Source organism: Homarus americanus, unplaced genomic scaffold (assembly GCF_018991925.1).
Source record: "Homarus americanus isolate GMGI-L3 unplaced genomic scaffold, GMGI_Hamer_2.0 scaffold45698, whole genome shotgun sequence".
NCBI lineage: Eukaryota > Metazoa > Arthropoda > Malacostraca > Decapoda > Nephropidae > Homarus > Homarus americanus.
In genome coordinates this window covers 14,783,371-14,798,710 of record NW_024735554.1, presented here as the reverse complement: position 1 = coordinate 14,798,710, position 15,340 = coordinate 14,783,371, and the positions used below count along the sequence as shown (strand labels likewise).

General features: G+C 39.4%; 1 protein-coding gene across 1 annotated transcript in view; it reads left to right on the top strand.

Moving 5' to 3' along the window:
* LOC121871538 (ovochymase-1-like) overlaps positions 1-3,304 on the top strand; it is a 36,104-nt gene extending 32,800 nt beyond the window's left edge. The window contains exons 12-13 of the mRNA XM_042373978.1: positions 1,062-1,198; positions 1,897-3,304. Of these exons, the coding sequence (XP_042229912.1) occupies positions 1,062-1,198; positions 1,897-2,079 (320 nt within the window). The 3' untranslated portion in view covers positions 2,080-3,304. The remainder of the gene's footprint in view (positions 1-1,061; positions 1,199-1,896) is intronic.
* The last annotated feature ends 12,036 nt before the right edge of the window (positions 3,305-15,340 follow it).

Sequence of the window (15,340 nt, the reverse complement as noted above, 5' to 3'; positions counted from 1 at the left end):
GCGGTCAAAAGCGGAGTTCCCCAGGGATCTGTATTAGGCCCTCTGCTGTTTGTTATATTCATTAATGATCTTGATTTAGGTATAACTAGTAAGATTAGTAAATTTGCAGATGATACCAAAATGGGGAGAGTGATAAATTCAGACAGGGACTTTGAACACCTTCAAAGAGATCTAGATACCTTACATGAGTGGTCAGTAGACTGGCAAATGAATTTTAATACTGATAAATGCAAGGTACTACAGATAGGGAAGACGAATACAAACGTTAAGTATAAACTAGGTAACACGGAAATAGAAAACTCAGATTGTGAAAAAGATCTAGGTGTATTTGTTAGCAACGACTTGAAACCTAGAAAACAATGTATTAGCGTTCGCAACAAGGCAAACAGGATTCTTGGGTTCATATCTAGGAGTGTGAGTAACAGAACTGCTGACGTTATCTTGAAACTTTACCTAGCATTAGTGAGGCCACACATGGATTATGCGGTTCAATTCTGGTGTCCTTATTATAGAATGGACATAGATTCTTTGGAGAGAGTACAAAGAAGAATGACAAAAATGATCCATAATATTAGAAACCTTCCATATGAAGAAAGACTGAAAAGCTTAGGCTTGCATTCATTAGAGAGGCGTAGAGTTAGGGGAGATATGATAGAGGTGTTCAAGTGGGTAAGTGGGATTAACAAGGGTAAAATGGAAGATGTTCTGAAGCTCAGTATTAACGAAATAACTAGAACAAATGGCTTTAAATTAGATAAATTCCGATTCAGAAAGGATATAGGCAAGCACTGGTTTGGTAATAGAGTTGTGGATATGTGGAATAGGCTACCGAGTGCTATAGTAGGATCGGGGACACTAGGGAGCTTCAAGACGAAGTTGGATAGGCACATGGAAGTGCTGGGATGGGTGTGAAAGGGATCTGCCCTGTATGGGCCAGTCGGCCTCCTGCAGTATCCCACTCTCTTATGTTCTTATGTTCTAAAAGATTTTATAATAAATATTTAAAACCAGGAAGATGCAGTATTTTTCATCACCCGGGTATTTCTGCTCACCACCACCAGATGGACAGCCGGCCCAGAGACTTCGCGGGGTGGAGGTGACTGTCCTGCCCAACTCCGAGTGCCAATATTATTATGGCTCCTTTGTCAACGAGACCATGATGTGTACGTCAGGAAAAGGTGGTCACGGGCCCTGCAGGGTGAGGAGAAGAGAGAAATTATAATAATCTGTATTTTAGACATATAAAGGTGTCTCAGAAAAATTTACACATACTGCTTTACAGGTTCTCGTGGAGATCGCGTGTGAATGTTTCTATATTTCAACAACGACATTGTCCTCCTCTGTTAATGGGTGAGGTCTCCAGCAAGTGAGGACAATGTTGCTGTTATAACACAAGCCTTCCAGCAATCTCCATGATACCTGTAAGGCAGAGTGTGTGTACATTTTTCTGAAACAACTCTGTATGCGATGATAACATATATAGTACTGTACATAAACTATATTAATTGATAAACTTGATAGGTGTTTATTCTTTGTTAACACCTAAGTCGATATTTTTCCTCAATTCATTCATTATAGTCTTTCAGCATTCATTTTACATCATCCGTTTTTCTCAACAAATATTTTTTTTTCATCTTCACTTCAAATTATCCTTTTGGATTTGTATATTTTTCTCTAGTTTTGGATTTTTTACTTCATGTTATATATTCTAACTCTCAAATAGAGATCACTTACGATCTTAAAACACAACCACCCATAGTGTCAAACCACCATACCACGTGTTATAACCTGTAAATCACAAAAAACCAATAACAACGAACCACTAAACTACGTGTACATCACAACCACCAATCACAACACACCACAACCACTACTCAGCTTCTCGGTGCCCCTCAGGGAGACAGCGGGTCGCCTGCGCAGGTTAAGATGAAAGATGGACGATGGATGCAGATCGGGGTGTTGGTTTTCGGAGCGGCCTACGGGTGCGAGGTAGGCTTCCCGTCCTGTAATGCAATGCTTCCTCTCTACGTCTCCTGGATTGAGTTAGTTACCGGCATCTCCTTCGACCGGTACTACTAGAGGACGACCTGCAATTAGTGGTGTTGGAGGACGACCTTTAACCAGTACTATTGGAGGACGACCTTTAAGCAGAACTATTGGTGGACTACCTTTAACCAGTACTATTGGAAGATTACCTTTAACCAATAATATTGGAGGACGACCTTTAACTAATATTATTGAAGGACGACCTTTAACCAATACTATTGGAGGACGACCTTTAACTAATATTATTAGAGGACGACCTTTAACCAGTACTATTGGAGGGCGACCTTTAACCAGCACTATTGGTGGACTACCTTTAACCGTTACTATTGGAGGACGGCCTTTAACCAGTACTATTGGAGGACGACCTTTAACCAATACTATCGGAGGACGACCTTTAACCAGAACTATTGGTGGACTACCTTTAACCAGTACTATTGGAGGACGACCTTTAACCAATACTATTGGAGGACGACCTTTAACCAGCACTATTAGCGGACTACCTTTAACTAATATTATTTGAGGACGACCTTTAACCTGTACTATTGGAGGACGACCTTTAACCAGCACTATTGGAGGATTACCTTTAACTAATATTATTGGAGGACGACCTTTAACCACTGCTATTGGAGGACGAACTTTAACCAGTACTATTGGAGGGCGATCTTCAACCAGTACAACAACTAGAGAACGACCGTCATCCAGTATTTCTACTATCTAACGACCTTCAACCAGCTAGGATTGTTTGCGTACGACCTTCAACCAGTGCTATTGGAGAACGACCTTCAACCATCATTACTACTATTAACGCATGATCTTCTACCACTCCTAGAGGATTATCTACTCCCTACTACTTTTACCAATACCTGTCAACACCTCCCATCTACTACAAGGTGACTGGACGAGGAAGAGTAGAAGGCGTACTGATGCTACTGTGTTGTAACGACGACAAGATGGTGACAACAACATACTTTAAATACTAATACTAATACTAATACTAATACTAATACTAATAATAATTATAATAATACTAATACTAATAATAATAATAATAATAATAATTCTCCTATAACTTTATTTCTTAAATGTTGACAAAACTGAACCAAATTTCTTAAGCTAGGATGAACGACGTTTACATTGACAGAGCAGAACTAACTGTGATAATTACGTTTGTTGTTTTTTCTAAGGTAAAAATATAATAGGATGAATTTGTTGTGGTGTGTTGTGTGATTTTATGTTGCAGACCAATAAAAGGAAATGTTCCAAAGGTGATGTGATTTAATTGTTACCTTTATAGTGGTGATGCGGTGGGAATGGAGACGAAGGTTGTGTTTCTCTCTCTCTCTCTCTCTCTCTCTCTCTCTCTCTCTCTCTCTCTCTCTCTCTCTCTCTCTCTCTCTCTCATTCCCTTTTTGTCTATATTACAGTCTTTTTTCTCATTCCCTTTTTGTCTATATTATTTTCTCTCTCTCTTTTAACTAACACATACACATAAACACAAACACAAACAGACATAAACAAAGATACAGGGGTGAGGGACTCCATAGTTGTTGTTGTTGTTGTTGTAATCAATTTCATATTTTCATTGGGATCACTTTTTTCAGGTCGAGCGATTACCAATATGGCGGATTTGGGGAGAGGGATTTGTGGAAGGGGAGGGATTTATAGGGGGAGTGGGGGGAGAGGGGAGAGGATAGGCAGGTGCGTGGGAGGGGAGATGGGGGGAGAGGAAGAGATAAGGGGAAGGAAAAGGAACGAAAGAGGATGAAGGTAAAAGGGGAAAGAAGGAAGCAGAGAGGAAAGGGAAGGAAGAGGAAAGGGGAAGTGAGGAGAGGGTGACATGAGGAGGAAACAAAAAGGGAGAAGAACAAGAGCTAAAGGAGGAGGGGTTAATCACCTGTCTGAGGCCAAAAGGTTTGATGGTATTTTTTAAATGTATATTATATGAGTAGGTCAAAATACCATTTGTTACTTGATACTCCCTGGCTAAAAACCTGTGGCAAAGGGTTAAAAACTGTGCCGCGCTGTGGTGACTTTTTTTTTATACAAACAGGGAAATAACGTCGCCATAATTTAAATATGACCTTATTATTTGTGCAGTTGTGTTGGAATTTATAAAAAAATAAAATAATATATATATATATATATATAAAAAAACATAGAAACAAAGACATTTCATATTAAAACATAAACACCATAGAAGCAGTTATCACATATTAAAACAAAATTTTTGATATCGTGGGGCACAGGTAGAAAAAAAAATAATATCCCTGATATATATCATTTTAAATTCATACAGAATCACACTTAAGTACAAGATAAACTGTAGACAAACTGTGTATTTGTTTACAATCTTTGAATTATATGCCTATGACAAAATATGGTTATATCATGCCGTACCTGCACTCTAAGGGTATTAAAGTGCATCAAAACAAAGGTACACTCATGATTCTTATACGAATAATAATCAATCTCAATCTTCTTATGAAGCAATCATATAGTTCATATTTATCACACCTCATACCCCAGAGCTAAATAAACAACTAAAGCAATTCTATTGTAATTCAAATAGAATGTCGTCCACAACATTATATAGTTACAAAATGAATTGAGCATTTGTGAGTACACATCAGTCAGAGTCACAATTTGACTCACCTGATGATTCATATGTTAATTCATCTTCACTAACATCTGTAGATAACGTGGTTGTGTCATCCATTGCTGCACATATTTCCTGTGGAATCCGATCACCTTCAACCATTTTATTGTGCACCACCCATGTTTGAGTTCCCAGCCACTGTCTTCTGCTTGCCACTGTACTGAAGTTGTTGTGTCTGCCTTCTTCCATACTGATGCTACAATACATAGTGTTTATGTTTAATTTTTTCAACCAAAACTGATCTGCATGGAGGAAGATGGCTCTGATCACTACAGGTATGCTTAATATTTTCAAGTGGATTCCGATGAGTAGCAGGTGCATTATTTTGCCTAAACACAGCAAATCTTGCATCATTCACAGTTTTAAACTTTCCTTTCTCATAGAGAGTGCACACAGATGATTCTAATGACATGATCACATCTAGAGATACTTCTGGATAATCCCCAATCTTGGAAAAGGCTTTCTGAAAACACCTTAGACTTTTCCATACGAGCGGTACGCCAGCATCCTGTAAAAGCATGTATTGCTGGTAAAGGAGAGCAGATGGTCTCTCCTAAATTAGCAGCAAGGGCAGTAACATTTATATATCTACGAGAGTTGTTGCTGCTAAATCCAAGGTCCATCCTAACTTTGGTAGTACCAGTACCCTTTGCAACATGGTAAAGAAGGATCATTAATATATGTGTCATTTGCTCTAACACTAACCTGGGCATCTGTCATGGTTTCCTTAATATGGTTCACATGCAAATTAATCGTGAGTCAGCTTCCTCATGCTGACGCCCAAGTTCAGGTACAATCTGCCGAAACACTGATCCTCTTTTTACTTCAAATTTATAACACACTTCTTCTAGTGCCAGATAGATTTCATGACCGTCTATCATTTCTTTGTAGGTGTCCTGTTCCCAGCCAGCTGCAAGGAGTTTGTACAGTGATATCTTGAATAGTCCGAATGACAGTGCTTGGTTGACGTTTTTTAGTCGTTTCTGTTCAGGGTCAGCAGTAACAATGTTGACCTCAATTGCGCCAAGCATGTGTCGTTCATTGTCTTTGATTGATGGACTTGTACAAGTATCACACACAAAGTCCACGCATCTAGCATGAGCACACAACTTTGACAGCAGGACTCCTGCCACCCCACCATTGGCAGCAGGGAGATCTACCAAAGATCTGATGAGAAACATTGCATCTGTAACACAAACATCGACTGTGAAAGGAAGCTGGCTGTTTACTTTCGTTTCAAGTTTCTTTTGGACTGCAGTCTTTCCTGTTTTATTGATTAACCCCTTAAGATATGCCAGAGATGCAGGTACAGGGGTGATAGGGCAACTCAACACTTTAGAAAGATCAGTACCAATTGCTGTGGCAGGTATAAAAACCTTCCCAATAGGTCTTTTGTTGCTTGTATCTCTTGGAACTTCCATATCTTTCCCAGTTCACTTGACTTTTACTCCCTCCGTTGCAAAGTTCTTCACTCTACACCGTGGTATTGGTTTTCAAATTTAATATCATCATTAAAGCATCCAGTTCAAATGCAATACACATTTTCATTACTAACAGCTTCTATAAAGGGATTGAGCCTTGATTCAATGCCTGTGATCAGTTTTTGCAGGTCATCATTGTCTCTTAATTATGTAAAATTTGAGCTCGTGGGATAATTCCTCATGCTGTTTCATTCCTAACATGGACAGTAGAATGCCAACAATTACTCTTTGCATTGCTCGAGTTATCATCCATCTTTGGCGAGCTCCAATTGACTGGCTAAAAGCAGAAATCCCTGTCAGACAGGAAGCAGCATCTGCATTGATTGTTTGTTCCAGTGTTTGATCTACTGGTGTCCTTGCAATTTTTAACGCGCACGAACACACACACACTCACACACTACTACTACTACTTTACTGTCACTCGGAATCGAGTATGACGATCATCCAGCTATGATACAATGATACGAGTTATTAAGGATGTCACCTAGGTTGGTGAGTTCTGAGGTGACTAAAGAGGCCGATACGGGACCGGCAGGGTCGTTCACAGATGTTGCACATGTGAAGGGCTACATCTAGTGCGGGAGGGGCGGCGGCAGCGTGTCTCCGGCGCTGGCGCTTGTCTGCCTCGGTATGCAGTAGGGCTAACTCGAAAGTATTGACACCTTGTGTGGTACTCCTCCCAAGTGTTACGGTGTGGAGTAATCGTCTCCCAGGTGAGGGGATCAATTTGGCACTTTCTCAGGTTTGCTTAAGACCATCCTTATACCTTTTCAATTGGCCGCCAGCGTTACGTTTAGTATTCTTTAGGTGACTATAAAGTAGCTTTGGCAGTCTACTGCCGTCCATGCGGGTAACATGGCCAGTCCAACGTAGTTCTTCATGGATAATGGTAGCATCGATGCTCCTACAGTTGGTGTCAGCAAGAAGGAGGATGGAATGTAGTTGATGAAAGTTTTCAAGTGCTTTTAGGTGCCTTCTGTATATGACCCATGTCTCGCTGCCATATAGCAGGGTGGGGGGGACCACAGCTCGATATACCTGCAACTTTGTAGATAATTTCAGCTCCCTAAAGCTGAAGACACGGGTGCGGAGTCTGCCAAAGGATTGAGATGCACATCTGATCCGATGTTGAATCTCTTCATCGATGACCGCAGTGGTGGACAGGTGGGAGCCGAAATACTGAAAGTGGGTAACACTAGACAGGGTAGTACTAGTATGCTGGATGGATGGTGGAGGTGTGGCTGAACCTGGGGCAGGCTGAAAGAGAATCCGAGTCTTACTCACATTTGTAACGACCACGGTCATACACGTCAGTTAGCGCCAAAATCAAATGATTCATATTACGCTCAATAGCCCACAAAACATGTAACTGCTTTCGTTTGAGTTCTCCATCTGAGGAGTCCGTTTTCTTATCACTTCAAGACACCTCAGTCCTCCGTTATCCCATTTTCTCTGATTTACTGAAACCAACTTCTCTATAAAATGAATTTGAATGTGAGAGAGAATACCCTTGTTTTGAGTCAACTTAGATATGTTTGATGACAGTTAAAGCATACCAGATCCTTTGTGAGTGATGTTGAACACTTTAACTGTCATTATTGTCAGTAACATTGGGTAGGTAAGTGAGTGTTGAGTCTGCCAGGACAAACGATACCCGCGGTTTTCGTTCCCTAAGAATGACCATGAGTTTCCAATTGCTACTGAAGTCAGATTATTTTGTTGCCCAAACATCAGAGAATATGATGGTTGTAGTTTAGAGTTTGTCAGTTGTCTATATAAGAAAGTCATTAATCTCCTGAACTATTCTGTCAACCTGTAATCTCCAAGATCTAACGTCTCCCCGTGAATAGCTGTTTATACGTGCACCATGGCAGCTTGGGCCTCCATATTCATACCAGAAAGGTCGATCTTACCAACAACATACCTTCTCTACCATTTTGGATCACCGTATACTTAATTATGAACTCCGGTGTTCCTTATCAGGGTATATTCCTATGTCTATTCATATAATCTAATCAGAGGTTGAGCTTGCCAGGAAAAGGTGGAATATACACGTTGATAACATCAATTCTGCGAGCTCAGGCCTGAGGCGAACAAGGAGCTATTCACGGGGAGACGTTAGATCTTGGAGATTATACAGGTTGACAATAGTTCAGGAGATTAATGACTTTCTTATATAGACAACTGACAAACTCTAAACTACAACCATCATATTCTCTGATGTTTGGGCAAACAATAATGACAGTTAAAGTGTGCTATCATTGTCATTCCTAAAAACCCCATTTAATTCATATTACGCTATATAACATTCAAATGCACCGCGCTTATAGAACCTCAGAAAACGGGAAACATTGATAAAGGACAACTCACCTACTCAATGTTCCTAGACCATGTGTTGTATTGTACCCAGGTACAGTTATATCATATTAAGTGTATGTATTCATAGCATTAAGGAGAACTCAGGGTATGCATAAGATGAATGTTAAAGTCCAGTTGAGCCGGACTAGTGTACTGTAAGACTAAGTGTGGATCAGGGTTTGAAGGTCATACTATTTACGTCTGTGAGCGTGTAGCGAACATAACTTCCACAGATATCATATGAAAATACATGAGAACCATGATCTGGAAAAAGGATAAATGTATCAGAACTATGTGAGGTGTTGGAAGTGATCCAGAAACTATACTTGAAAGGAAATATCTTGTATGCGTCGGTATGAACTTAATACACCTCGTATCCTCACGTGACGTATACCCACGACAGGTACAGTGATCAGAGAATCTTGTCTGTGTTCAAATAGTGCAATGTGTGAGAGGAGGACCCCTCATTACAGTTTTAAGTGAAGTTGATACACCCCCGCCATGAACATTCAGCCTTTGTTTCAAGGCGCGTCATGTACCCGCCTTGGGTGCCACGTTGATATTAACCCCATGAATTTTCCCACGAACTAGCAAACCAAGACCTTACCTTGGTGTGTAATTTATGATTAAAATATGTGTTTATAAGGCATGAGTGACAATATACCGAAAAGTGTTCAGGTGAGAACCATAAGAAAAAAAAGTGAAAATTAAGGATTGGAAACTGTAGGCCTACGTGATGAGGAGCGGCGGGGCAATGCCCTCAGTCTTCCTCGTTCTACCGTCACCTCAGGTTCCATGAGGTCGGAGTACCTTGCCGCCCGGCCGCCATTATCCCTTTGAGCGTCACGACAGGTGGTGACTACTCCCCGCTATGCCAATCCACTGTGAACCTGTGGATTTCCAGCGCACCACTCCAAAGGAATAGTCACAAATGAGGAGACCGTGAGAAACTCTGCGGTCGTCACTTGGAGCGACCTATAATACCAAGCGTAGAAATAGTGCTGGTATGTCTCTAGGTGAAGCCCTCGTCGTTACCCACCGAGGGCGGTGTGCGAACGAGGTGCCTGTTGTGTATACCTAAAAGTCACAAGGAGTCCCATACTTGCAGGTATGGAGTGTAACATGTGTGTTGAGATGGTGCTACTATGTATGATAACCGACGGTGCTAGATTCCATACAGGTGGAGCAGTCTGATGTGTTAAGGGATAGTGTAAGAAGGAATGACCGAGGTAAGGTGGTCACAGATTGTTATGCAATAAGTAGGTGGATGACACGCCATCAATGTAAGAGTCTGGGGCCCATCTGGGTAACCACACTTTCGTTGTTCTTCTGAGGAAGGCCAATTCATGTATATGTTTTTTACCAGTATGTTATATAAGGAATAAATCAATTAAGACATGTTATGGTTTCACCCTTCTTTACCCTTATCGATCTGGTCAATGGAAAACCTAACCCAATGCCTAGTCCACTCTGCACGCTACCTAACGAGCTACATGCTGTCCAGAGGGGGTCTGGTGGCAGCTACCCTTAGAAATTAAGATTAGAGTTAAGTCATCCCCTTAGACTTAATGACCCCAGAATCTGGCAGTATTTACTTTTATCCTCTTCGCCACTGATCGGCTTGTTAGCCGCTTGGGCGATCGGTCACGTCTCTTTTCCTTTATATTCTTCACCAAAAGGTCGGCTCGCTAGCCGCCCGGGCGATCGGTCACGTCTGTCACGCACTGTTGGCAAATACTGGGCATGCACCGGCTCCTGAATGTACCTGAACCCGCTCCAGTGTTGGTCAAGTCACTCACAAAGGATCTTGTATGCTTTAACTGTAATCAAACATATCTAAGTTGACTCAAAACCAGGGTGTTCTCTTTCACATTCAAATTCATTTTATAGAGGTTGGTTTCAGTAAATCAGAGAAAATGGGATAACGGCGGACTGAGGTGTCTTAAAGTGATGAGAAAACGGACTCCTCAGATGGAGAACTCAAACGAAAGCAGTTACATGTTTTGTGGGCCATTGAGTGTAATATGAATCATTTGATTTTGGAGCTAACTGACGTGTATGACCGTGGTCGTTACATTTACCTCAAGGCCGAAGTGTGTATACAGTACACATTCTTGTTTTACCCCTGTTTGGTGGGGGCGGGGGGGGGACTCAGACTGGGTGCCATTATGCAGGCCCCTGCCGTTTCTGACACACACACACAGACACACACACTTCATTTTCTAATAATTGTTAGTTAAGAAAGTCTAAGATATTTGTTTCATTTGTTCCTGTCTTTGTCTTCCACCCTCTCTCTGTTTCTCTTCCTATTTGTGGTTCTCAACCAATGTTTCCTCTAAGCTGCGCTTGCGTGGGCACACAAACAGTTAATCAAGCGCCGCGCACTTAATTTTGCCATCGGCATATAACGTTAACGACTGTGGCATCTCTTTTTCGTATTAAATAAACATCTTAAGCCACTCACCTTGTTAAGTGTCATTTTTTTTATTCTTTACTTCTTACATAACCAGTGTGGCCGATGTATACCAGTTTCGTCTGCTATGTGAACCAAAAAGAGTGCGGGAAGTTCGAAGGGGAAACTGCGAATTCACAGTTAACGAACGTGCGAACAAAAAGGAACTTGTCTGAGAACTTCTTCAAGCCGTATCAGTTGTCCTAACTCTACAAAAGAGGTGACATTGCTAACTTGGAGCCATATTGTAAATAACCTTTCCTTAGTTCTAACAAACTCTACGAATGTTTGCTTTTCATCCTTTTTCAGGTTCCTAAATTTCTGTTTATACGTCTCAGGTATTTGATCATAAGCTTTAAGAACAGCGTCCTTCAACACATCATATTGACAAGCTTGATCATCAGTAAGGTTTACAAAGACAGTTTTTGCTCTACCTAAGAATGATGATTGAGCTAGAAAACTCCACTGTGAAATAAGCCAACTTAACTGTAACAATTTTCTCAAATAACAGGAAGATATTTTCAGGGTCATTCTCATCAAAACTAGGTACTAATTTAACATATTTTGGAGCATCAAAAGTAGTAGCATGTGAATTGTTTGCACTGTAAATTTGATCATTTCTAAGAAAATCCCTTTCCTTTTCCTAACTTTCCAGCTGTTTTATAGCCAATTCATGTGCTCTCTGAGCCTTCCTATCATTTATTTCTAGAATTTTAAGTTTCACCGATTCACTAGTACCTTCTTCACACAAATCTAAAACATTAAGTGATAACAACTCAGTACTAACCAAATAATCAAGCACATTCTTTTTAATCTCTGCTTTAGTTGCACCTGCTCCATACTCCACTTTATAGAATTTAGCAAGAGCTATCCAATCATCTTTCTTCATGTTTACATCAATCAGTTGTTCGATACTTGGGTTATTAGTAAATTCATTAGCATTAAACTTCATGGTTACAATTTAAACAAGTGAATCAACTGGCGTATCAACTGTTGGACCAAATAGTTAAAAAATCCGGGACAGGCCCCCAATATTTGTTACGTGTCAAAGGGGTAAGGTTTGTAACAAACAAAAGTGAAGGTAGTTAAAGAGAATTACAATATATGGTTCTTAAAATTGTATCGAAAACAACACCAACGACGGTATAATGTATGGATTGAATGCAACCCCTTTTAAGAAGTAAATACTTGATGATTGGAGTAAAGAAATTTAAAGAAAAAGTATAACTACATTTACAAATGCTTACCACTAATAACAAAGACAAAGCTAATCACATGAACATACTAGATAACTTTAAGGTTGCCAATATCACTAACAACTAAATCAATACACGATTCTAGAACAAAAATACATAAAACACTACATACAGCCAGCCAGCCTCAACAATGAATACCAAAAGTAAATCACCTGATTGATCGAAGACAGAAGTCAACTGACAACACAGGACAGTCTAAAGATCCGGAGATTACCCAAGGTTGAGTGCTACTCCAAGCCAGCTCTGAAACCCTCGGCTTTATATGGGTTGCTGACTGAGCAGACTGACATTGCACTTGAACCAACGTCTCATTTGTTAATGTTATTACAGTGTTCAGTGCCGGATTTGAACCTGTGGAGGCCCATGGGCAGCCTCTTTGTGGAGGCCCCCCTCATTATAACTACCCAAGAGGGTGGAGTGGCGAGTGAAGCGAGCCTAAACATCTGGGAGTTCCGGGGGGCGCTGTAAGCCCCCCGGAAAATTGAAATTTGAACACTTCTTTGGAGAATTTTGAAGCCATATGCAGTCATATTGAGGAAATTAGAACATATTGTAATATGTGGAGGCCCCCAGATTGTGGAGGCCCCTGGGCAGCTGCCCATTTGCCCCTCCTGAATCCGGCCCTGAGAGTGTTACCGACTTTAATACACCTTTTCACATATCCGTTGAGACATTGTTACATAACTATTTGACAAATTTCATAACCGAATGACAGAACACATATCGAATGACAATCTAAAATAACTGTTCGTTCATGCTAACGGAAGTGATTGACATAAGTTATGAAGTTGACAGACGTGAACAATAAACCGACAGTCTACATATAGTTTGAGAATGTAATAATTGGAGAATGACATACCACCAACAGTTATTTTAGATTGTCATTCGATATGTGTTCTGTCATTCGGTTATGAAATTTGTCAAATAGTTATGTAACAATGTCTCAACGAATATGTGAAAAGGTGTACTATAACTATTCACACACAAAACAAAACAATGTAATTTTAGTTAGGAAAAATATACAATATATATATATATATATATATATATATATATATATATATATATATATATATATATATATATATATATATATTGTATATTTTCTAATATTATATATATATATATATATATATATATATATATATATATATATATATATATATATATATATCAAGAATACATACTTATTTACAGTACGTGTGTAAGGGTATACAGCTCATTTAGTAATTGGTTGTCAAGGGTAGTTCTAACCTACGTTGCACGTAACAATGTTTATTAAAGTTTAAATAAAATAGTAAATTAGTTGTTCCGAAAATGACGTACAAAGTCTCTTCATTAATATATATAGCATACATTCACGTAATTTTCCCTTAAAAAAATTATTTCAATACTAAGCGATTTTATTGACATCCATTATATTTCGATAAGTCTTCACAAAAGTAAGTATAAGTGGTATGGTGTTCTCTGTATATAGTGTCTCTGTATAGAGTGTCTCTTTATATAGTGTCTGTCAATATTGTTCAAATCTTTGAGTTTATGCATAAATCTATAACCTAATGATTTTGTTTAGATCACAACGAAGATGCCTCCAAAGAGGAAGTTCCGGGACGCTTGGCTGGACCAGGAGATGTTTCAAGACTGACCAGAGCGTGTTGATGACGACCCCTATAAGGCCAAGTGCAGAGTCTGCAAGTCGGTCTTCGTAGCGAATATCAACTGCATAAAAAGACACAAGAGTTCAAAATTTCATTCAACAAACTGTGAATCAAGAGCAGATGATCTACAACCAGCAACAGATGACAAGGATGATGTTACGAGGGCCGAGATTAAGCTTTCTGATTTTGTTTGCTGAACATAATATATCATTTAATGTAGCTGATCATCTTATTGACTTAATATAAACAATATTTTTTGTATTTCCTCAACCCTCAAGGGCACATTAAAAAGAACTAATGTAAAAACTGTAATAGAAAAAATGGGTCAACACCAAAGAAGAATTTAATAAAAAATTAAGAGAAAATAAGTTTTCATTAATAATTAATAGATGAAACCACAGAGATCAGTACCTCTAAGAGCTGTGGGATTGTTGCGAGATTCTATGACTCACAGTCAAAATTAAAAATACGCTATTAGATCTTGCTAACATATACAAAAACAGAGATGTAACAGGTGCAACAGGTGAAAATCTGTACAAGATAACAATGCAGTACCTGAAAGAAAGTAATATACCTCCAGAAAATGTTACTGATTTGCATCTAATGGAGCAAGTAACATCACAGGGGTTCATAATTCAGTAGTCAGTCGCCTCATAACAGAAATGCCAGGCATCACAGCTTTGAAATGCATCTGTCACTCTGTTCTTCACAAGCAGCAAAAACTCTACCTCGTAAATGTGAAGACTTGGTAAGGAATGTATATAGCCATTTCTCACACAGTGCAAAGAGAATGCATCAATTTAAGGAATTCCAAGATTTTTGTAGTGTCAAGCCACATAAGATCCTTCATGTCTGCCAAACACGTTGACTTTCTTATCACATGGCAATTGCGAGACTGATAGAGAAATGGGAACCTTTGAAACTATATTTTACCAGTATAAGTATGGAGGAAAATTTTTACACAATTTCATCTATTCTAGAAAGTTTAAATATCCATCCATACGCCTATACTTCCATTTTCTCAATTATCTTTTGCCAAAGTTTAACAACTTAAACCTTTTCGAACGTCAAGAACCTTCAATACAAGTATTGCATAAAAGATGCAGTGATATTTACCGTGATGTATTGTGGAGTTACATGAAGAGAGATGGAGTGAACAGGATCTCAAGTATAGCAAATATAGATCCTGAAGACAACACAAAATCCCTCCCCCTTAATCAGATATATCTTGGGAAAGAAGTTCCTGGTCTCCTCCAGTCTGAAGAGTGTAGGGACAGGAAAGACACGATAGAAGATGTGATGAATAGGTGCAGGCACTTTATGATTATGCTGTATCTTGCAAAGAAATAAAATAAAAAAAGGTTTCCACTTGGAAACGAACCGACAGATGTGTTCTGTATTTTCAGTTGAATTTTTTTGAAATGAGCAGTCGA